The sequence below is a fragment of the Pseudomyrmex gracilis genome, unplaced genomic scaffold (genome assembly GCF_002006095.1).
Source record: "Pseudomyrmex gracilis isolate BER0280 unplaced genomic scaffold, ASM200609v1 scaffold_201, whole genome shotgun sequence".
NCBI classification, from domain to species: Eukaryota; Metazoa; Arthropoda; class Insecta; order Hymenoptera; family Formicidae; genus Pseudomyrmex; species Pseudomyrmex gracilis.
This window is the reverse complement of record NW_018020785.1, coordinates 98,345-123,105: the sequence shown is the minus strand read 5'-3', so window position 1 is coordinate 123,105 and position 24,761 is coordinate 98,345. Positions and strand designations below refer to the sequence as shown.

At 38.5% G+C, this 24,761-nt stretch overlaps 1 protein-coding gene across 4 annotated transcripts in view; it reads right to left on the bottom strand.

The window, feature by feature from the left end:
* Window positions 1-24,761, bottom strand: part of LOC109858374 (Down syndrome cell adhesion molecule-like protein Dscam2) — a 90,186-nt gene that overhangs the window by 25,883 nt on the left and 39,542 nt on the right. For all 4 annotated transcript variants that reach the window (XR_002250612.1, XM_020435534.1, XM_020435531.1 and 1 more), the window contains exons 2-5: window positions 9,936-10,286; window positions 6,808-6,972; window positions 2,308-2,454; window positions 2,075-2,192 (exon numbers count right to left, since the gene is read on the bottom strand). Coding sequence is in view for 3 of the 4 variants with exons in the window: in XM_020435534.1 (XP_020291123.1) it covers window positions 2,075-2,192; window positions 2,308-2,454; window positions 6,808-6,972; window positions 9,936-10,286 (781 nt within the window). In the remaining variant the exon portion in view is untranslated. The remainder of the gene's footprint in view (window positions 1-2,074; window positions 2,193-2,307; window positions 2,455-6,807; window positions 6,973-9,935; window positions 10,287-24,761) is intronic.

The window sequence follows — 24,761 nt, the reverse complement described above, 5'->3', positions numbered from 1 at the left end:
ACACAGCAATAGTCGCGAATAAATCTGTTCCCAACGCGCGAGTAACAGCGATCTCTCTCTCTCTCTCTCTCTTCACTTTCTGCGAGATTACTCTATAATAGAAAAGCGAGCAAAGTACTGTTTTTCTCTTGTTACATTTACGTTATACGAAACTCTGCGAGTCGCTAAAACGATGAACATTTATGGAGCTTCTCACAAGATGACGTGTTACTTTGCATAATTTGAACGTTAGCAGTGCCAAATACTTAATGACTTTTGTAAGTGTGACAGCAGTGCAAAAATTAAAAACAGATTTTTCGCATAATAAATCAATAAGATAACAAAACAATCAACAGTGTTAAAAAATACGGGAGTATCGAGAGTATTCCACTATTTGGAATCAAATATATCGAGTCGTATCCCACTTTGATTCGTCGTTATGTAGAGACGGGATGACGGTAATTAGCGTTTCGAGATTCGGCGCTTATAGATACGTGTCGGAAGTGATCAATGAAGCGATCAACGATCGGGCCTATCGTGTTAATTAGTGAGCGCGATAGTAATTAGTTATAATTTTCCAATCGATTCGTGTTCGCGTGAATAAATACTCTGCGTGAGTAGAATCTATATCGAAGATCGTTCGAGCTTGGATGCAGCGGTTGTGATGCAACACTAACTGATGAGAGTATAATTCTTTTGTTATTTGCATGAACAAATGGGTTATATTGTTGCAAATCTTGTTCAGTCTATTAAGCGAACAAACAAGATGCAAAGTTCCAAATATTTAATCGATCGAACGAGAGTTTGAAGTTTCCGAGAATTTGAACGGTTCTTTTGTTTAAAGAAATGTTTTATTTCGTGTAAAAAAAAATAAATCTCTGTTCAAAAATGTTAAAATGTTTTCATTTTTGAATTAGTTTAGAATGTTAGAAAGTTGATATCTTTGAAAATTGCAGTGACAGTTTTTTTTTATTATAAATATACAGAATCATTTCGAAAATCATTTTGTGTTGTGTACACACACACACATACACACACACACACATAAGTACGAATCATTTTGTAACAGAATCGACTTATTCGCAATTAAAATTTTAGTTTCGCGTTATATATATTGTAAAAAGATCTCTATCACAAAATTATCTGTCTAGTCACAATGCATCATACTTGAATGCAAAGTTATAATCGTAGTATTCTGGATGTAATAATAAAATAAATGAAAGAGAGATAAGTGGTAAAATATGTAATATACGTTTTATATATACAATTTGCAGTAAATAATATCGTAAATTTAATTATGTTTTTTTCATTTTAGTTATTTGATGTTTTTTTCTATTATTTAAAGTGATTCCAATTCTCTTCTCTGTATGTATATTTGATGAAAGCTGTTTTTACAATAGTCTAATTAAAATAATCCAAAGTAATATTTTAGAATTTCGATTTATTTTCGGTCTAAAAAGCAATTAATTCACAGCACATTTTACTCAAAGAGAAATACTAACATTTTCTAATATACTTGTTTTAAATGTTGCGATATATATTACAGAAAATCTAAATAATATCAGCGAGTGTATTGAAGATGATTGTATTGACAAAATTAAAGCTGCTCGTATTTAATCGGTCGAGAGTGTAGAGCAATCAGCTGATCGTGTGCACGCTGCTCGCGGCGTGTGACTGACCTATCCCTACGCGCAAGCTTCCGGAACGTTACGCTCACTGACCTGCCCTTACGCACGCATAGTACGCACATCATTGATAAACGTTAAATCAAGTTTTCTTTGTAATATTTAAAAACCAGAAGAATAATATTTCTCTTAATTTTTGACATGATAAAAGAGTTCAGCATATAAATAAAAATTAGAAAGTGATAGAAAAAAAAACTTTTTAATATTTTCTCGATATTTTTTCTTTGTTGGCAATTTTATTTTACACAAAATATTTGATAATTTAAATGCGCGCTGAATAAAGACTTATGTAAAAATTACAGCCGAAATTTAGAGACAAATTTTGAGCACAATAATAATGCTCAAGCAACAGCAATGTTCTCTCTTGAGGTGCATGCATATAGTGGATTATCGCGCATACAAACGCTTACCGGTATTCAGGCGAGGGACAAGCCTGCGCCACGCAGACTAACGACGTCGATTCATCCTGAGCGACGTGAACGACGCCGGAATTTTCAAGTATAACGGGAGGCATTACGCCTCTATGATCTGTAAAACAAAATGTGGAAAAAAAACTCGGGCGTTGTCACAATCAGCGTTTTCCGGCGCGGTGCACGGAAATAGTAGTTTTGTTCAAAAACTTAGTGGCGTTACCACGACTCACCTGCTATCCTAATGTTGGCCATAGAACTAACGACCACTTGTCTCGTGAGACGGTGCATCGTGCGGCATCTGTAGCCGTTCAGCTGGTCGCTGAACTCAAGACTGTGCACTAGAAGCTCTCCCGTGGGAAGCAGGTGGAACTTGCCGTCTAGAAAATGTAGCGATCGAGAACTGTCGTGAAATACCAAACGTATATCGTATAGAAAGTTGTACGTAATAGTCAGTGTGTTACAGATGTCCTCTAGAAAATCTATGTGATAGTAAAGTGTACGTTTCTTTATTTCTCTTCTGTCTCTTCTCTTTTTCAAAACTTATATTTATTTAATCTTGTATATTTATTATATTTATTTAATATTTATTATATTTATATCTTATATTTATATTTATGTAATCTGAAATTTTGAAAAACAGTTTTCTAGTAAATGTTTGCAAACCACAAAGAAGCAAACAGGAAAGTACTCGCGGATATATTTTACAGAAATAAGATTTTTGTGCATTACAATCGGATTTATTTATAATTATTGTTAATTTGTTTATTTTATATTGATGTAAAATTTATGTTTAACTCTTCTATTTTATATTGATTTACAATTTATGTTAATCTTTTTTATTTATTTTCGTTATATTTGTTATTGAGATATACTCGTTCCGTGGCGCAATCGATCGTAGAACTCACGAGACGGTTCGAATAAAAAGTTCTGTTCAGATTGCATGAATAATACACAACTTCTCTCTTAATCCCGCGATGTTATTCATATTGTATGGACGAAGACAATAATTGGGATCAATGTTTCTTCCAATAAACCGGATGTCGGTTATCTTTAACGAGAGCGCAATACCGCCGCGCCCTTTCGGATTACGATATTTTCGGGGAGTGGCTGTGTTCCCGCCTGCACAATAATTACGCTAATTCCGCGGTCCCACCCTTGTCCGATCTACGTGACGTAGGGTTATACCATCTCTTCCCGCTCGGCATTAAGCTCCTGGTTTCCTTTAGATAAGCCCGACTACTACGTTTAACGACCACAATTATACTAAATAGTTGCGAAACCCGCTCGAGACATTTGAGTCTTTTCCGGGTACAAATCCGCGATTAGATCGCGCGCTACGTGCTTCTTCGAGACACCATTATTTCGTATGCGACTTACGTCGTGCCCATACAGGTGCGATATATAAGCATGAATATTGTATATTTGATAAATATAAAAGTTATATATTCTTTTGATATGCAATACAATTGTTTAAAAACGGAAATTTAAATTTATATTTTCGCAAAATTTTTGAATTTTTGTTTTTGTCAGGAAGTTACATTGCAGCTGAGATATTTTAATAATCGACTATTTATAAAACATAAAATTTGACCGAAGAAAGAAATAGATTGTTAGAGAAAATTGAAAAAAACAATTTAATATTGTTTTAAGTGTAGCAAATATACTTAACACAATGTTTAGTTTGCAATTTGTATTAATATAATATTTTTTATAATATTATACTTTGGAGATATTGAATTTTGATAATTCAAAGAATTTCGGAATATTTTTACTTGAATATGAAAAATTGAAGCTTTTAATGCGAGGAAAAAGCTTTAACTTTAATTTGACAGAGAAACCGATATCATGTTTACACAAAATATTTTTTCATTAATGGTAAAACAAGCAAAACACAAAAGTTAGTTACGTAACGTAAACATTCATATCTTTTTTTTTAACCAAAGCAACAAAATGGTTTTACGTTCGCGCATAGAAATATTTTTGTACATAACTCTATTATAGTGTAGTTTCGCGCCGTGATGTACAGTGGCTGCAGTACATACATGAGCCGAGTGAGTTTGTCCGCGAGACTTTACAGCACCTAAGAGCGGTTACTGCGATAAGGCAGTCCTTCCGAATAGATTGTCCGCCAAGTCAGGTGAACCGAATGGTCTATGTAGTTTAGATATTACGTTCGACAGAGCCTATAGCTGGTTCTCATTCACCATAGATGGGACACGTACATATATATATATATATATATATGTATATCGTATCACGTATATATATACGTGTATGCACGTTGCGTGCACATGAATCGAGCCCTATGTATGTACATACATGCAGCGAATTATGCTCTATAACTGATGCCGACAACAATCGCGATGGCAGATACGACGTGAGAAAAACTGTCTGACACGTTAACATGATTGTATATAACGTACTTATAAAACAACAGATATAAGTTTTAACGTATAAAATCTCATTTTTACTGTAAATATAATTTACGGAAATATCAAAAAGAAATTATTCTCGCTCGTAATATAAAAATAAGTAATGAATCCAAGTAAGATCATAAACGAGCAGAAATAGGTGTTAGAAAAAAATATATATATAATTATCAAAAAGAACTATTACATTAGTAACTCGTACAACAAACGTTTCAACTCTTTACTTGAGTCATCTTCAATGACTCGAACGTAACGCCTTTATCGTATGACTTTTCTAAGTGAGTGGGGATCCATGTGTATATAAACCGGTTGTCTTCCCGTCTTGTTCGATGTGCGACCGTAGATCTTTACCTGTGAGTAATTTGTGTTTTGTATATAATATTCGATATATCAGTGTATTCCAACTCGACATTTGTAGGCAGATCTATCACCTCATCTAGGACTCGAAGAAATTTTACACTCAAGAAGACTGCATTTCTAAAACACCTTCATCTACATTATCAGCATAGCATAATTAATTACGTTTAATTTACGGAGTTCAGTTTTTTTTTTTTTTTTTTTTTTTTTTACAAAAAACCTAGGATTTTATCTCCTTCTATAAAATAAAGCTGTGTAAAAAAACAACTATAGGTTTTTGTGTTACACTAACGAGCAATATTTAAATTTCAATAAAAAACCCGAAAGCAATTCTAAATTGTAATATCAGAGTATTTTTGTATGTTTTAACAAATAAATCAAGTTTAAATCACACAATGGGCACACAGATTTATAGCACGGTCTTTTTTATTATTATATAAACTAGCGTTCTAATTTGGTGACTACCAATTACGACCGCTAATCAAATCACCGAACGCAAAAACGTAGTATGTTTAATTAACATGTATGTATAAAAACGCTTTCTCTGTCACGGTTTTGTGCGCGCAATTTTCTACTGCGAAACGGGTTCCCCCGACGTTTACAGCAAATCTGATTAATTTCTGCGCGAGCTACTAATGAACCGATGCTCTCAGCGAGGTCGGCGTCCCCGACAATCCTCCCCGTCCCGCGAACTACGGGAAGGAGACGCCGCATTATTGTGGATATTAAATTTCAACCGGGCGTCCGCGACGGATATTAAATTTTAGTTCTCGTAAGCAATGGACGCAGCAGAACCCGAGTGTGAGCACACACATAGCACGCTGCGTGCATCTCTCGAAAATCGCCCCGTCGTATAATTTGTTTTCTTTTCCATTGCTATCGTTATCACAATCTGTGAAATTTTGTCCGGAATATACTTATGTGTATCCCAACTTCGTATCAACATCTCTATAGACTTGACGTCTATAAATTCATTTTTTTTTTTTTTTTTTCATAAGTTTCAAGCATTTAGATATATTTGTGTGAAATTAACCCTTTCGCTGCGGCACAAGTCTAATGCGGGACGCGCGTGACAGACGGCGCAACTTTTGCTTTTATATTTCGCTTATATTGCGCAAAGTATAAAAAGTTTTGTAGAAAGTATACAAGTTGTGTCGAAATACTGAATTATATATATATATATATATATATATATATATATATATATATATATATATATATTACGCAAATATATATATATTTGCGTTATTAATATAAAAAATACATGATAAGTACCGATAATAAATATCAAACACATATATGTGTCTGCAGTAGTGAAAGAATTAAAAATTACCCTGAAACACATGAGGTACACAAATATATTTAATAATATTAATCAAGAATATTGATATATAATAATTACAAAAGAAAGAAAGAGAAATGTCAAACAGAGATGCAGAGAAATAATATTAAAATTATAAGTAACACAAGAAATTAATTCTGAAACAGAGTTGTTCCGTGAAATTTAATTATATTAAAAGATCCGCAAAACAGAGAGAGAATTCTCATCGAAAGCCTCTGTTGTAGAAATATGTTGTCGTGTGTTCGCAACATGAAAGATAATTGCAGTACATGCTTTTCGCCGTTTTATCCTCGCAGTGCGGATTAATCTTTACATATGTACGTACATCTCTTTTTGCGCAACCGCAAAGATTTATTCTCTTACAAATATATAGTTTTTTTTTTTTTCATGTGAAATGATTTACGTCGCGAGAAAAATCTACATATAGACGTGAAACATTCGTATTTGAACGGTTCTGGTTAATGTTCTTTGTGATTTAAAGCTTTTTATATACACCGCGATGCACGTCAAATTTTGTGTGTGTCTTGTATTATACTATGAATTAAGTACCTGTAATACTTGTGTAATGTGTAAGTAGATTCTCGCAACAAAAGAGCATTTACCTCCTTGTAGCGAAGGATATATGTAGGATGAAGGCTCGTGTAGCCAGGATACGACCCGCACCAAATCTTTGACGTAGCTGGGTATGATGCATCGTAATATTGCAGTGCATCCCCTTGATGCACCCCCCGTCACCTCCACATCGACTTTATACGCCTGAGCCACCACTGCGAAACAGCAATAAAATATCGCATAAGCCACGTGTTTCAGTAAACGTGCACAAATCGTAAAACACCGACTTCTTCTTTCATTCTCTTTCTCTTATAAATGTTCGTTCAATATTGTTGTAAATAAGAATAAAAAAAAACATTAATATCTTATAAAAATATAGTTACATGAAGCTTATGATAATTACTATTAATTAATATAACAAAGATGTTTATAGCTGAGTCTCGTGTGTTTCAATTATAATTTTACTTTTTACACACGCGCGCGCACTACACAGAGAGCTAATTATTATATCTCACATGTCTTTTTTTATTAAAAAGAAGTTAGGTGTTGCAAAAAAAAAAACAAAAATCACACGTCGCCATCACATTGAACTAACGCGATAGTCGAGAAGGCAGACAGCGAACGGGGTTTTCTATGTGCCTGTGTCTCTAATTGCCACCGTAATGAAAAAGCAATCGCAGTTACTCCGACAGTCTCGTTTTCAATTACAACGCTCGCCGTCTTGCTACCAGCGTGAAAGCGCGTTGCCTCGTGTATATACGATGTACGACACTATGTATATACACACAAGGCATTGCACACGTCGTTACGCCGCAACCATCGGGGGGATGAATCTCGACGTCGACCGGCGTCGGGGATGCGCCGAGGCGTGAGGCGACGTGAGCGTATAACGAACGCCTCGGCGTCGTCCTCAGCTTGTCTGCTTCTCTCCCATTCCCTTCTCCTCTTCTCCCTCTCTTTTTCTCCTATCATTTCCTTCTTTCCTTTTCGCGTCCGTCGTCACCCTTTCGCGCTCGAGAGGCACCGCGCTCTTCCGGAGATTTTATTTACGTGGAAATTCCAAGAGCGACGGCCAGCTTCACCACCGACGGCGCTGTCTGACACGGGTTAACGTCGGCGACGCCGCGACGCAGAGACCGGGTTCTGAATTTCTTGGCGTAGCACCACCATGTTGGAGAAACATTCAGGATCACATCGTGAGGACTTTGTCTAGCGTTTTTCTTCTTTTCCGCTTCCTGATTTCCCGCTTCTTCGGCGTGTTTCCGCTCGCATGTCGTCGTTCCGTTTCGCTGTGCGTTTTGCGACGCGATCGAAAAAAAGAAAAACCCCCCGTTTGATAACAACACTCGAGAGAATTTTTTGAAAAAAAATTTCTGTGTAAAATGAAATATATATATATATATTTAGATAAATAAAAATAAGTAAAACACTTACACGTGCACACGTGACTTTTTCTCCTCGATGGTATTACACATATCACCTTGCACACATATTTTTGAGAGATTATATTACGAACTTTTTCAACTCTTTTGTGCTCAAAACGTGTTCTCACAAACGTGTTCGCGACTTTAGCCTGAAATTGGCCACGAGAAGCACGTCCGCTTCATCGAGCACGGCGCGGTACAGAAATTTCTTTCGTTAAACCAAAAGCAGGAAGTAAAGTTTTAATTAACGGTCACACGTCCAGGCCAGAACTTTATGGCCGCGAGGGGGTTAGTAGGGGCTGAAAATCCTGAAAGCGCGCTGGCTCGACCTCGCAGCTGCCATGGATTTGCATTCAGATTGCGCTTTTTTTTAAAGAGGTAATTACACTGCACGACCGGGAGAGAATCTGCGCGCACCTCATCTGCATCGGTCGGCGTAGTCTCGTTTGAGCTCTCTAGTGCTTGTTTCACATTGGTCGCGAGGTTTCGTACTCTCGTAACCGACATTTTCTTTCCGCACGAACAATTCGATTGCATTGGCGCGTGAAAGCTATCATTTAGAGTTTAGAGATGGGTATTTCTTGCTAGAAAGTGAAGTACTAAAACGCAGCTGCGTTGAACAAAAAAAAAAAAAAAGAAAAAAAAGAAAAAAAAACAACAATATGACTATGGGAAATATCAGTTTTGATCGGCTAAAAAAACCATTACGCGATAATAGCCCATTCGTTAAGACTTGCAATAACCATCGCGCGTTCGGTGCTCTAACAACATATTTTACAAGAAATGTAAAAGTATCTCTGAATAGTTTTAGAAGTTTGTATTTTTTTGGAATATTTTCCAATTTTACACAAAAAACAAAGATATCAATCTACGATTGATATCCTAGATTGTAAAAAACAAGAAAAACTGGTCGGAAAATTATTTCGCTGTTTTTTAACAATACAATATATATTTCAATATTTCATTGAAACTTTGTGTCGTCGCACAGTTATTTCTTAAATGAACATACAAATACGAGACAAATCTATTTCTACAGATCTATATTGTAATATTTCGCGACTGCTGATTGCATTCGAACATTCGCGGTCTGATTATGGTCCGTGTGTAACCGGCTTGTTCACTATTTCGCGTTTTATCGCACGCGGGAGACAAGCCCTCCCGCGCTCGTCGCGCAATTACTGTTGACTCGCGCCAAATATCCACGGCATTCACGTAATCCGCTTAATAGACTTTTCCAATGGTCCGTTGCGCGCGTCCACTGTCGGGCGAAACTTTAATATGACGGCCCTTCCGATTACGTATGTTTGTCGTTCCTTAATTAAAGGATACCTCGGTAAATAACGAATGTAATTGCGCGGGCGGTCGGCGCATCCACGAGCGCGCCAATAACGGCGTCCGTCGCGCGTAAATAACGTTATCTCGCAAACGACTCCGCGACAAGACGATAAAGCGCTTCGCTTGACGTTTGACGATTATGAGACTTGCGCGACAAATACGAATTAAAATGGAATTGCGGTAACAATTTTGCTTCATGAAATATATTATTAACCTACCTAGTCTCCATTTTGTTGCAATTATATCAAAGCGACGTTATAAAACTTGTAATTATTAATTTCGAATAATTATAAATAATTAATTTATCCTAGTCGTGGGTTAGTTACGTTATTTCGCGTATCGGGACAATTTGCAACTCGACAATATCTTTGATGAATCTGAATTAATTGTACAAGATTAATTGACACGCAAACACACACCTGCTCTGACTTGCACGTCGCGGCTGAGCACTCGACCGACCGAGTTGCTCGCCACGCATCTGTACGCGGCGCTATGAACATCCTGCCGATAGGCCGCGGCCGGAAACGGCAACAGCACCAGAGTACCATTTCTGAGCACTCTCCGTACGCCGGACACATCGTTCACCGGATGCCCGTCCGCAGTGGACCAGTCGATATTGGGCGGCGGACTTCCGGAAGCCGTGCAGTCCAACCAGGCGCCGCTTGAATTCGAGAACTCGATCCTCGACGGCGGCTCCTGCATAAAACTGGGACCGCGTAAGTGCGCGTCGAAGCCGTGCCCGCCCGCGGACGTTACTACAGCAGCTGCACCTGCACAAAAGAAACATTCTTTTATAGAGAAATCATAAAATCGCGAGGTTTATTTTCTAAATAATATCTAGATGTGAGAAAATATGTAGATTTTTTTTATCGTATCACAAATAATTTACGCGGACGTTATAAAAGTATACACGAAAAAAGCTTGTCAACCAACTTTATCTGGAAAAAGAAAAAAAAATTACACAGCAAGAGTTATGTAATAGATACATACGACCTTATTACTCTTTGGTAAACCGCACTAGGAGATAAATTGAATATACGAAAGATATGAAGGATATAACATGACACACGTCACGAGTATGTTTTAAACAACGGCGTTAGAACGGCCGGAAGCAATGATATCACGTTGACAAGCAGTCGTACAGGGAGGAAAACAGTTTGACAAGTTCCAAAGTGGATTAATCAACGTGCTTAGCGTGCTCGACGTCGTCGTCGTCGTCGTCGCCGATCGAGCGATGCTTGCCGCACGTCGCGTCGCGGCGACTAATACATCGGGCAAGTTATTCTCTTCGGAGTGTGTGCGCGCACGAGGAGAGACCACCCTTCTCCTCCACACTCCTCATTGCCGTAAACGCTTTGATCGAAGGCGTGAAAGCACGAGTCAGCAACTACTTGCTGGCTCTTGTATCGTTAGCGGGCGCTTGTGCAGCATCGGTTAATAACTCCCCCGTCCGCAAGCGGCATCCTCTCTCGGTGTCAATGTTATGGCGAAATTTGCGAGCCGTGGGATCCGCGATAAATTTTGGTCTCCTCCCTCGTCTGGGAATATAGCTTGCTTAGTCTCGGTGTAGTTACGCTTAAACTCTCACAGTCTGAATCGACTTAACTCTCTCAACTGTCATTAAGCTGCAATTTGGACAATATAATTGTTTACAGTGTAAAAACGAGAGCGAATTTAATGAACGGCAACTCAATTTTGTAACAATTGATAGAATCTTTAAGGCTCTGACGTTTTTAAGCAATAAGTATATGTAAATACGGTCAATAAGAGACATTCGCTGAATGTTTTTGCGGTAATATTCGTGCATATGTATGTATACACATATGTATACGTGTTCACGTGTAAATCTTACACGTGAGTTTTTTTTTTTTTTTTTTGATTGAAATTTCGATCCTAAAAATCATATAGGGTGCTAATTTTGCATCTCATATATGAGAGACCCCGTATACCCCCCTAATTAATTTTTAAAATCAATTTTGTAACTTATTTCAAAATCTCTCGGTTTATTTTTAATTCATACAATATGTTCATATTTATAGAGACAGTTTGTACTTCTGTCTATTTTTCTGTTGTGTGGATTTCTGCATTTGATTTTAAAGTAATCAATTGTTTATTTATGTACATACACACGTTATTATTCTCAAGAGATTGATGAAAATCAACTCTACACAAAGTGTCTCTTTAATATAATTTTCATAATTTGTGTCTGGAAAACAAGTAGCTAATTGCGCTGATTTACGAGATGACGTCGGAGAAATTGCAGAGGCGGTCGAATAAAGAAAATGGCATTCCGGCATTGCGTAGGTATCTCGGGCGCTTAAGATTGTATTCAGGGTAAGATCTCAGTCAAAAGTTTAAGAAACACATAGCGTAAACCGAACCTATTTTAATATTTAGATAATAATTGTTTACTGGAAAAGTATTATTTGTACTAAAATAAGTTACAAAAACTATTTATTATACTTTTAATAACTACGGAAAAGTTTTTACATATATTTTGCGCCATTTTGATGTTCACTTTTGATATTTTTGAGTAGAATTATACCCTACGTGCAACGTAAGATAAATAAAAAACTGGAAATGTATTAATCATAAAAAGTTATTAAAACGTGACAATTGATGTATAAAATTACAAATATAATTGTTTAATGTATATTAAATATATATTTTTATTAATTTTAGCAAAATATTAATTTATATTTATAAATATAAATTTATAAAATATAAATTTATATTTTAGCAAATATAAATTTATATTTTATGTGATATTCTTGAAACTATTTTTTCGAGTGGAAATTGTTTTTAACAACTGCAAGAAGTTTCGAAATTATATCTACATCTACAGTTATTTTGTAATTTATATCAGAATATCGTGAAATCTCATAAGAACTCGTGTTAAATTAAAATCGTACTAACTTTTTAACAAGGCTCACAAAGGAGCTGAAATTTTGCACAATTTCTTTTTTTTAATATTATCTACTGACTGGCAAATTTCGAATAATCTGGCATATCTTTTATCTTATCCTGAATACAACCTTAAGGCTATCCATTAACGTAGAATGTATAGAATGTATACCGCGCGTTCCCTACCTTTACCATGTTAAGAAAATGTCTTCAACGTTGAGAGAGACAGCTGGTGTTGATCAGTAACCTCATCTTTGTCTAGCAAAGTAGTGGGGGAAAAAGAAGTCTTCGCTGATTGATAGAATAGTAGTGAAAAAGTGGGGATGGAAAAATAGTGGGGATGAAGAGGAATGAAAGAGATTAAGGGGTAATGGCAGGTTAGGCGGTGTGAATGAAATAGTAGGTCCTGATCCCACCACAGACGTTGATGGACAGAGAGAGAGAGAGAGTTACTGTTCAAAGCATGTTGTCTCTGTCAACCGTAAAGACATTTTTTCTCAGCCAAACGCGCAGTCTATATATTCCTACGTCTATGGGGCTATGGCACACAAAATGACATAAGCCCCTTGCACAATGGACGGAATAGCGATAGCGATAGAAATAACACCAGTTTTAAAGAGTTTATATTTACAAATAACGGTAGGAACAACGGAATCTAATCATACAAAAATACACATGTATCAATGCAGATCAGAAAACAGAATAAGCAATAGCGATAAAATTTCCGACGAGTTGGAATTCTGTGTCTATTGCTTATTGCTATCACTATTCCTTCGCGTTGTGCAAGGGGCTATAGAGTGCATGGCGTAGGACCAATGGCCATCTAGCATAGTTTTATGTAAATCGATATGGCGACTTTATGCTAGACGCTCATTGGTCCATATAGTTTTATGTTGCGCATATGCAACTATGTCATTTTGTGTGTAATAGTCCTTATTTGTATGAAGGAGTAGACTCCTGCGACCTCTTATCAACAATAGTTAGGGTGAAGTTGGATTACATCAGCCGTATCGGTTGGATGTGCGTAGTTACGCTGTGAATATTTTTGGACAATTCGGTCGGTGTTTTACACCACTTTCTTTATTATTGTCAATAACAATTAAACAAATATACAACTCCGTGGCTTGGCATCAGGAGAACCCAATCCACGGTTTTAAACCTGTTATCAAAAAGACACAGAATGGCGTATGGACTAGCTTTATAGGTCCACTGAGCCAAAAGAGCACCAAACCATCGTATGAAGGAGAGAGGTGCAGAGAGAATTCTAGGAGAGAAAAGACGAAACTCTCATAATAACGTTCGTAGAGGGCACTCGCCTCGTAACTCGTTTATAACAACGTTCGAGGAAAAAACGCGCGCGCGAGTATTGTGTTCCGGCCGGATTTCGTAATGTCGTCGCGCGTGAGTCGCATGCGCATGGCATACAAAACGCAAAGTATGCAAATCCTCAACGAGAAAAGAGAATATGTGCGAGAAAGAAAGAGAAAATCGAAATTCTCCGCCGCGATGTCCGGCAATTACGTTCGCCGTTACGTACGCCGACTGGTTTCCTGAATTGTCTTCCGCGCGCGCACGCGCGTTACCTAATTATCAATTCAGCGCGAGTATTGCGCTAGAACTCTCGAAAAGAGACGGAATTCCGCGTCGCTTTGTCGCAGTGTCGTGTTGATTTTTGAAGATTGTTGCTTTAATCGTTTTAATTGGCGGAAAATTAATTACACTGTCTGCGCGTTCGGCATAGTTAATCCAAAATTAAAAAAAAAAAAACAGAAAAACAGAATTGCATCGAAGAAATTGTTTCCTAATGATTCACATTGCATAGAGCTCAATTTAATTTCACATTTGTTTTATTTTACGATAATACAAAGTAAAATATTTTTCAATGAGATATACTTTTTCACGCATATTCACTTTACTGCTTTGTATTGATTTCTTACGTTTATGGTTAAAGGTTTTTCGAGTTCTGCAAATCTTACTGTGCGCTTTAGTTGGCGCGCGGATCGATTCGCGTCAACATATCGTCTTTATGACGCGTCCTCGAAGAGATTTATCTATCGATGTGGAAAATCGAAGAGTCGAAGGAGGTGGCCGCACCGGGTGAGCAAACGCCAGCAAGATTGAATCGGTGGTCGATGCTCAAAGTGACTGGCCGTCACGAGAGCGAGCGTTAAAGTGACGGAGACAGACGGATAGATGTGAGCAGCATTTATGGTAGGGAGACATAACGGAAACCTGGGATTACGGACGGGAATGAGAGAGAGAGAACGAAACAGGGAGCAAAAGAGGAGAGAGAGAGAGAGAGAGAGAGAGAGAGAGAGAGAGAGAGAGAGAGAGAGAGAGAGAGAGAGAGAGAGAGAGAGAGNNGAGAGAGAGAGAGAGAGATAGGGTGCAGTTGGTGGGTAATAGCTCCCTATTACCATAACGCTTGGCTAAGCCGGCTAATCGGTTCCGCTTATGCCGACCGGCAAATTATTATTAATCACATTGCGCACGGATTACCGTTTATATGCGTCTATGACGCGGTGGCATTTGCACTTCGCGCCGAGTTGCACGGGCTTTTAGCGTTGCGTATTTACTCACCCACGCTTGATCTTTTGACGGATTGTATGAATTGGTGGATATCGCGAGTTCAAATCTCCGCGCGTGGAACATAACTTTGCTCGCACATGCTCGTTTAAACTTCGGAGTGTGTAACGCCACTCGCATCTCGTTTTTACAAACACAAAAGAGCATTTAATGATTTCTTTAGGTTGTTCTCTTTTTGTTTTTTCCCTATTGAATACTTATATATATATATATATATATATATACCTTCCGTTTTAATTTGTACAATTATGATAAATTATTACTTTTTGTTATATTATACATATTATCACACCATAATTATCACAAAAACAACTAACGAGTTAATATAGATTTCACTTGCTTCATGTGTTTGATTTTGATATATAATACTCTACATATAAATTATTACTTAGGTAATTATATATCTTTCAACATGAAAATATACGAAACATATATATATATATGTGACGCATGTGAAATCGGTTTACCTATTTTACATATATATGTACCCTAAAAGCAATTATATGTTTGTATATTAGAATCAATCGACGTTTGCGGTTTGGTTGGTCTCAAACTAATGTCACTCTCAAACTCAACTACGTACTAACGTAAAAAAACGCAATAAATTTTAAAATATTCGAAAGACACTTTGATACGAAGCCATTAGATGAGAAATCTCTTCTCGCAGTTGCTTTTTGTTTTGTTAAGAATCCTCTCATGATCCTGGATCAGCCATGGGTTTCCAAAATCCGAAATCACACACAAGCGGGATTTCTATCATCCACTTGGACTTTGCCTTTCCGTCTCTCGCCGCATGAAACATGCGAAATCGGTACGTTCGGAGTAAAAGGAGTTCGTGCTACCGCGGAGAATCAATAGGCGGAACAAACTGTGTAGGAGGGTAAAGGTCGCCGGTAAGATTGAATTTGCAGACTTTGCCTTCTCGAAGAGCGAAATCTCGGAGAAATGGTGGAGGGCAACGTGCGGTGTCAGGGACTTGATAAGAGTCCACAGTCTCGCGACGGCGGCGGTTCCTCACGAACCTTCATGTTTTCCTTATCCTTCTTCCGCTCGCTCCTTTCCTTCATTCGCTGTTGAAAGAGCTTCGAATGTTTGCTCTGCCTATCAAGACGGCAATTATTTGATCCGGCTAGTGGGAACGTATCTCTACTTTCTCTTCACGTGTTTTTGTAGTAGTTCTCACTTCCTTCGTTTCGAGGATGACTCCGTTAGAATTTAATTCTGCAGATTCTTGTAGAGACTTGTCAAAGTCTCATAATTTTGCATCATTTTTCTATATCAATGTATGATATTTCTAGATACAACGCTGTAACAGTTTTTAAATATTAACATTCAAAAATTGTTGTTTTTTGGGTTTGAACCGCGTTAGTGTCGTTTTTATACCGACGTTTCGTGAACATTTTTCACTTCATCAGGGCTTCCAAGAGCAGCCTATGATATGTTTTTAAATATTATCTCTTGCTTAAATGTGACAAAAAAAACTACGTGCAATATTGATTTATTATTATTATTTATAATTGTTATATTAAAGTAAAATTATTTTAACATTTTGCAAGCTATCAGAGATATTTCTCTTTAGGACATAGATACGGGTAATAGACTGTAAGAATCGATGTTTGCGGTAAGTCAAGTGGTCAATAAGATCAACGATAGTTTGTGCCGAAGGAAGGAAGAAAAAAAAAGAATAGCGAGTGCTACCAACGAGTCGTTTTACGAGCCAATGCGACACTTGTCCCCGCGCACACGCAAGTCGGAATCGAAGACGGCAACAAGTTGAGAAAGTTGTTTAGACGTCTCGAAACGAGACGGAGATCGCTCCTGAAAAACTATGGCCGTGCGGGGACACGCGGGCAATTTTCCAGCTCGTGCGGAAAGTTTTCCACGGCGGGCAACAAGTTGGGAAAGTTTTTCCATGGCCACGGATGGCAGTCCCGAGGGAACGCTTCCTCGGGCCATTTCAAAAACTGTCGAACGACTAATCTCATGGCTTCCTACAAGAGAGAGAGAGAGAGAGAGAGAGAGAGAGAGAGAGAGAGAAAGACCTCTCTTACTCTCGTGTGATACGGAACTTGAAACAAGCGACCGGAGTTCGCAACTTTTGCGCAAATTCGTCGCCCGCAAAAAGTTCGAGATCACTCGGATAAGCGAGTTAGATCGAGCTTCATGCAAGCGATATTTTTTAGATTTGCCATCTTAGAAAGATCGTTTTTATTTCTGTTTTAAAATCTGTAGCTGATCTCTTTATTTCAAAGAAAAATCTTGAAAGATTCTCTACGCATCTCAGCAGGGAAAAACGTGAGAGACACGTATGCTTATATGAGCTTCTACTCCTTATGTATGCGTACCATTGTATATCTACATCCTATACATAGACATGCTCCCATTTCTCTCTATGTCATATTTCTTTGGTGTCTACAAAGCACATTTTTTCTCTTTTCCGTTCCCTGTACAGTATATCCTATGTCCATCTACGAACTTTTGCTCATATTTTTCAACACGTCCCTTTTTGCAATGGAATAGATTTAGTCTCGTAGATTTCTTCTATTTTTACATTTTTCCAGTTTGTTTATTTATTTATTATTTTTTGCACTGCACAACATTGTTGGTTTTCTCCTGTTTCTTGTATTTTGTAAAACGTTCTGTCAACGTTCCTTCGAGCGCTCACAGATTGCTTTCGAGAATAGCTTGTATAGTGGCCTTTTTCATACCTTCTCGATACCTGCGAACGAAACATGAATTTATAACACGCCATCAACAGCAAGACAGTATCGTTGCAGAGGTTTTTCCGTCAGTTGCACTTCTGCCGGAAAGAGTCCGGAAGGGTGCTCGCACCACCCATCCTTCGCGCTACTCCATCGCGAGTGAGTGTGTAAGAGATAAAGAAAGAGAGAGAGAGAGAGAGAGAGAGAGAGAGAGAGAGAGAGAGGACAGCTTCTCCTGGAATAGTGTCGACTTCGCCAAGGCGTTGGTCCTTTCAATTTCCCGAATAGAGGACGAGCAACGAGGAGAAGGATGGGCGGAATGATTGTTGGAAATATGAGAGAAACTTTCAACCTTTCTCACACAGCAAGTAAGCGCCAGCAAACCCGCCTCCCTTGCCGTTAAGGCGAGCTTGCTTTTTCCTCGTCCTCACCTCTTTCTCCTCCTCTTCTTGTCTTCCGGCTTGCATGCAGTCTTCGCAAGTGCTTCGCAGCGTAACCTCTCTCTCTCTTCGCCATTTTAAAGCGTTCTGAAAGCCCGTGCGCGCACAGCCGAGTTTTCGGAACAAAAACGCGCTTTTTCCTTCTCGGTTCCACGCCCACACGGACTCGTTTCCCATTTTTCCTCTTCTTCATCCGCCAAAATTCATTTCTCGACGTTCTTTACTCGTGTTTTTTTATTTCCACATCGCGGTTACCGAGGTATTCATCAAGACGATTTTTCTTAACTTCGCCGCAATTTGGAGATCACGAGATCTCGATCTGAGATAGTTGCGCAAACCAAGTTCGCCAAGGTTGCGATTAAATATCGCGCGCAAAAAAAAAGCAAAATACAAATGTCGGTTTTTAAGTAGCGATTCTCACAAGCACAATTTCTCACACATTCAAACATAAATACGCGAAACATCTTTAAATAAATCATTGAATAGAATTTAACATTGGAATATTTTTATTTTATTACTTACTTTTATTTTATTTATACTTTTTATATATTCTCTGATGTGCTTTTTTTTTATTGCAAAGTTTATGTTCACATCTTATTTGGATAAAAGCTTTTCTAAAGCGAGATTGGAAATTTACTAAATTGTGAATAACGCGCATTTTTACCGTGCGCAGGAAATTCAGAATTCCGCTTGATCCTGGACAGTAGATGAACTAGAAAAAAAAATGCAAGGCACGTTTTACGCTCGCACGAAATTCGCTCGCTCGCATGAGAAAAATCCGCGGGTTTTCTCTGTCTTTTTTGTTCCCGAGGCAAAGCGTTGGTCGCGGGAGTGCCTGGCTGTCCGATGTCGGCGGTAATGTTGGGACGATCGGGGAAGATTGAACGCAGCGTGAAAATGGGATCGCGGCAGGTGCAAGGATGCACGCCCGCCAGGAACAATGAGCGCAATCAATGCAGCACGGCACTCCTTCGACGTCAATCAAATGGCTGGCGAGTCCACTACCCCAACAACGCGCCACTACCCCATTGGCCCCGATTGCCTTTTGTCGCCCTTTACTGTCCGCTACTGCCACTACAGCGCGAGGGAGAGACACAGAAATGGAGAAAGAGAGAATAACCCACGTAGCAGGAAGTGTAGAGGTGAAACAGCAGAGAGAGAGAGAGAGAGGTGAGATGCTGCAAGAGAAGGAGAGAGAGAGAGAGAAAGAGAGAGAGAGAGAGAGAGAGAGAGAGAGAGAGAGAGAACATAAAGAGAAGCGAGATGCATCGCTCTGCCAAATGTGGCGAATTCCTACTGAATACTCTCGCAGTTGCGACACGCGTATTGCGGAGAGGATGAGGTCGGTGCGCGACCTAATTTCGAGGACTTGCTAACCCCGCACCTCGTCTATCTTCAGTCACATGTCGGTCCATGTTCGTCCATCGCGTCGTGTCCCCGAAATTGCGCATACGTATACACGCGTATATGCACGCACGCATGCAGCAGCAGCGTCGACTTTGAGATTCGCGCAATCGATGATCCTGACGTGAAAGCGACGTGAGCAGAAACGAATGTCTGACAATGAAAAAAGCACATAAATAAATCCAGTAAATTTTGAAATATTTCAGTAAACTCTATTTAAATAATAAATACAAAAATTTTTAATTAAAATTACGAATTTGCAAAAGAGATTACACTTTTTGGACTAATTAAAATAACAGAATACACAATTACTTTGTTGATATAAAATATATTTAGTTTTCTCTCAGAGAGGTTTGTTTGTTTTTTGTTTTTTTGTTTTTTTTTTTTTTCAGAGTATTTTGAGTGTTAGAGAACATTCTCATTTTTTTTTTTTTAATCGAGGTTTACATTATTTGCGCAACACATTACATGATAACACAGCTTTTCGGAACAAGTTTTTATTTTCTATTGCATTTGCATCTCGCAGCTTTGAAATTTTCTGCATCCGTCCATTTTAGATGTCCGTGTTCGTTGTCCACAGTTATACTTCCCGTCCAGACTGATTGACACAATTGCGCGCGCGAATATAGCACGTATAATATAACTCTCTCCGTGTTCTTTGACAAGTTTTCGCCCAACGGAATCGTACGTCGCCGGATGTACGTCGACGTTAGTCGAGAAGAAGTGTTGGGAAGGTGGAGGAGAGTGTTTAAAGCCGCGCGGATATTCGGCGTCCAACCGAGTTATATTACACGGGCGATGCAGTTCCCGCTTTAATAATCCGGCTTGACAATTGCGTCTAGCTTCATTTATGCAGCGGCCGTGTAACACGCAGCGTTCATAATCCGGGAGAGACTGGTATGTTAATACAGCTGCCTCCGCGTTCGAGAGAACCAGAGCGCTTATACTACTACTCGACGCAAAACTTACGTTTCGAAAAAAAATACGGATACGTCATCTTTTCGCGGAATTCTTTTTATCCACTCGCGAACATATAGTTTTATACACGGACGGAATTTTCACGGGAAATAAAATTTCTCATCATTTTATCGCGTTAGCGCAATCGATAATTCGTATAAGCGATGGGGGATTATGCGACTGCACGTTCGCGCAAATCCGCATGCTGCGCCAGCGTAACGTCGGACGAAGCGTGTTTGCGCCGAGTAACACAAGCCGCGGTTGCGTTGCTACGGCGTTAATGGTGCGGTATAATAATTATACTTCGTTATTGATCATACGAGATTCCGCAGTAATGATCCGGAGGGCTCCAGATCCGATTTAGAATCATCGCGCGAGAGGTGTCGGCTTACACCTCGTTAGCGATGCATCATTATGCAGTGTACCGGAGATGCTCTCTCGCTATTAGTATTTATGTTGAGAGAGTGGGAAAGAGGCGTAAATTTCGGAATCGCGCGCGTCGAGAATAAGGCTGCTCTTACATGCGGCGTAACTTGCGTTAGCCAATCATATCGTTTCAGCGTATTTGCGTATGATAGCTGAGACGATATGATCGGCTAATCAATAATAACCTTTATTATCCTGCATAGTCAAAAGTTCAAAATCCTACTTAAGAGTGTCTGGAGCGTACTATATATATCGTGACTACTGTTACCAATACAAGTGATATCAACCATAGAGCGTCGTTAGAGAAACAAGGACATACATATGCAAAAAGAGATCATGTTAGATTTAAACGTATTATAGATTATTTGTGTATTGTAGACTTCTCTAAATCATAGTCTAATGGTCTTATTACATTCTTCAATGTTATGTATATCTCGGATACTTTTTGGTTTTTTTTTTTATGAATAACTCTCTTGAATTTTAAATATCAGTACACTAAAAGTAGAAATGATTGTTAACTTTAACCATTTTTGTTGAGTTTTCGATACATCGAAAAATACCCGTAATTTCATTATTTTCTTTTATTCTGTAGAGCCGTTTTTCTATCCGAGCAATAATTACGAAGAACAGTCTAAAGTACGTATTGCTCGTTCGATCGGTAATAACAGGAAGGTCCAGGACCCTTTTAAGCGAACAATTACCACGAGTAGTATAACTCATTTTAAATGCAACCTCATGCAAAATCTGCACGAATTTCGAAAAGTTTGGTGTGAAAATTACAGATTTACTTGAAATATAAAAATGAGAAAATTGTCAATATGTGTAATATAACTCGCATGTGTTTTGCGATTTACTCCTGTTTGCTTTTATAGTAATACTTTTTTCATATTAGATTTCGGATAAAATGGATAATTATAGTAATAATTATCCATTAAATATAATATATAATATATTTCGGATAAAATTATCCATTTTATCCGAAATCTAATATGAAAAAAGTATTACTATAAAAATCTTTTTCTACAAAATCTATTCTACAAAAGAAATGATATCAGAAAGTAGCGCCAAGTCTTGTACGTTTATATATTTTGTTACAAAATAAAATATAAAATTCTAAAAGCTGTGCGTGAAAAGTCTTAAACCATGTCAAATTATACATTTATAAACTTCGCTGTGTGTAAAAAGACAATAAAAAGCCATGTCAAACTATTTTCAAAATAAAAAATATTTAATGCAAAAAACTTGGCGCGGCTGCGAAAACTATATTGAACTAAAGTTCAGTCTGATGTGATAGCTACTCAATAGTGGTAGCTATTCAATAGTAGTGTGTATGTGTGTGTGTGTGTGTGTGTGTATGCTCTGTCTTTAGTTTTCGGTCCAGCCAAGTTTTTTGCATTACATTATTTTTTATTTTGAAAATAGTTTGACACATGGTTATTGTCTTTTTACACACAGCGAAGTCTACAAATATACAATTTAACATGGTTTAATAAGACTTTTCACGCAAAGCTAGTTTTAGAGTTTTCTAATATCTTATTTTGTGTAACAATATATAAACGTACAAGACTTGGTGTTACTTTCTAATGTCATTTTTTTTGTAGAACAAGATTTTCACAACAATACTTTTTTTAGAGATACGAGTTGCGCGTATACTTAGCGTCTTTTTTAAACCTTTTTTTGAAAAGGTATTTTGTTCGGGATATCACACATTTTTGTAGAATATAGTTTCGACAAACACTTCTTTCAGTGCAATGTATTTTCTAATAAAACAATACTATATGAATTTTAATCTAATTTGATATCTATAGCACATGTGACATGAAGTATAGAACATTTATACTGCGTTCAATTTGAGAAGAGAAACCGAATGGACGAAGACTCGTCCTTTTTGCGCACGTCCGTTATTAAAAAGTCTCTTTACTTTACAGCCTTGGCTGTCAAATGTTCCACTAACAATCCCTACTTTGTCCGCTTTTCTTTTACTACAGTAAAATTTCTCAAAGTGAAACACAGTATTAAAGATACACCTTGTCCTTGTGCTCGAAAGTGTCGCCACATAGTGACGAAAAGAAGAAGAACACGTTCAACCATTACGCATTCTGGTGGCTGGTGAAATTCGATGTCTGACGACGACGATCACGTTTTTTAAACTTATTTTTCGAGATTTCGGAACTTTGTATCGAGATATCTCCGTTTGGAAGAAGGAAAAAACTTTCGATTGAGTCTAGGCCGAACTCGATCGGTTTAGCCGTTGTTGAGATCTGAAAATCTCGAAATTGTCAATCGGCCGTACTCGCGTAAATAAGAGGCACGGGGTACCTCGCGCAGCGCGCGCGCACTTCGTTAGCGCGCATACTTGGCGCGAGGCACTACCGTACCTCTCTCTTGATTAGCATGTACGTACACTTGACAGACTTTGATAATAACTTTTGAAACCCATTTATCAACATAAATCCTAATCTATTGATCATTGCTCCCCAAACTTGATCCGACGATTTCACGTGCGTCAGATTAAGAACAGATTTACAGTCTTGCGAGAAGTTTATATATCGACGGTTCAATGAAGGAAAGTCTTGTGCTCATCGCAAGACATTACAGAAAGCGACTTATGTTCGCGCGAAGAACTATCGGAGGAAGGGAACGCAAGGTGGACTACGACGGTGGATACGAGAGGACACCGATGATTTCCCATGGGGCTGCGTCTACCATCTCGTTCTTCGTCGTCAGCGTCATTTTCCCGATGCTATTTCTTTCCTCTCATCCCCTTGAGCGTATTTTATATCTTAGGCAACACCGTCATTATTTTCTCTTCGCCTGAGCTCGAGCTCATCGACGCGTTTCATTAGTCTGCGCGAATTTTTCAGTATCGCGCAACAAAAAGTGAAAAGTAGAAAAAGAAGAAAAAAAGAGAAGAAATGTTTGATTAGACAGAATTGCACGACACAGCTGTTGTACAAAAAAAAAAAAAAAACATAAATAAGAGCATGACGTTCTACAATATTCCGTAAAATAATAGAGCATCACGTTAATACATAGAACATTCTGGAATTGCGCGGAAATACGCGTGACGTTTTCGTCTAATAAAACATGGACAGTTTCATGTTACTAGAACGAGACGTTTTAGGACTGTCAGAAACGTGCGAAGCGAGCTCAACTACTGAGCCTCTGTCGTTTTGCAATGAACCGGCTAAACGGTTGTTGCGTGCTGCTCTTTTCCTTCTGTAGCTTCCGCTCACGTAGGCGGAATAAGTTCGAGTGGTTGCGGGTGGAAGCAAACCACGCGAGATATTTTATACGGCATATAAAATTGCGACCGATGTCGTCAATTTGTTTTTCGCTTATCCTCTTCTCTCTCTCTCTCTCTCTCTCTCTCTCTCTCTCTCTCTTTCTCTCTTTCTTTTGTTCACGCGACACCCCGCGTTTAGTCTCGAGAGTCGCGGCTTTATGACATCCTGGACGGAAAACGCTTTTGCGTGCCTTTTTCCTTTTCCTCGGGAAAACCCCGCCGCACCTGCGAGAGCTCTTATCTCAAAGTTGCAGCCGCATCTTGGATACAACACGCTTCAGGCTGTTCTCTTGAGGCCACCCAACTCTCCACCCCGCTTCCGCTTCCTATTTGAGGATATGCAATGTACTATGCAATACCGCGCATTCGAGGAAAGTTCTAAGCAGGTTTTCGCTTGCATTTTGCACGTATTCCCGGATGTTTCGCGTGTCGAGGTGATTGCTTCATAGACTGCGCGACGCGTATATACGCGTGCGCGTGCGCGCGCGTATTTTACGCTCATCTGATTTCAAGAGATATTCCTCCTTGCTTATTTCCCAT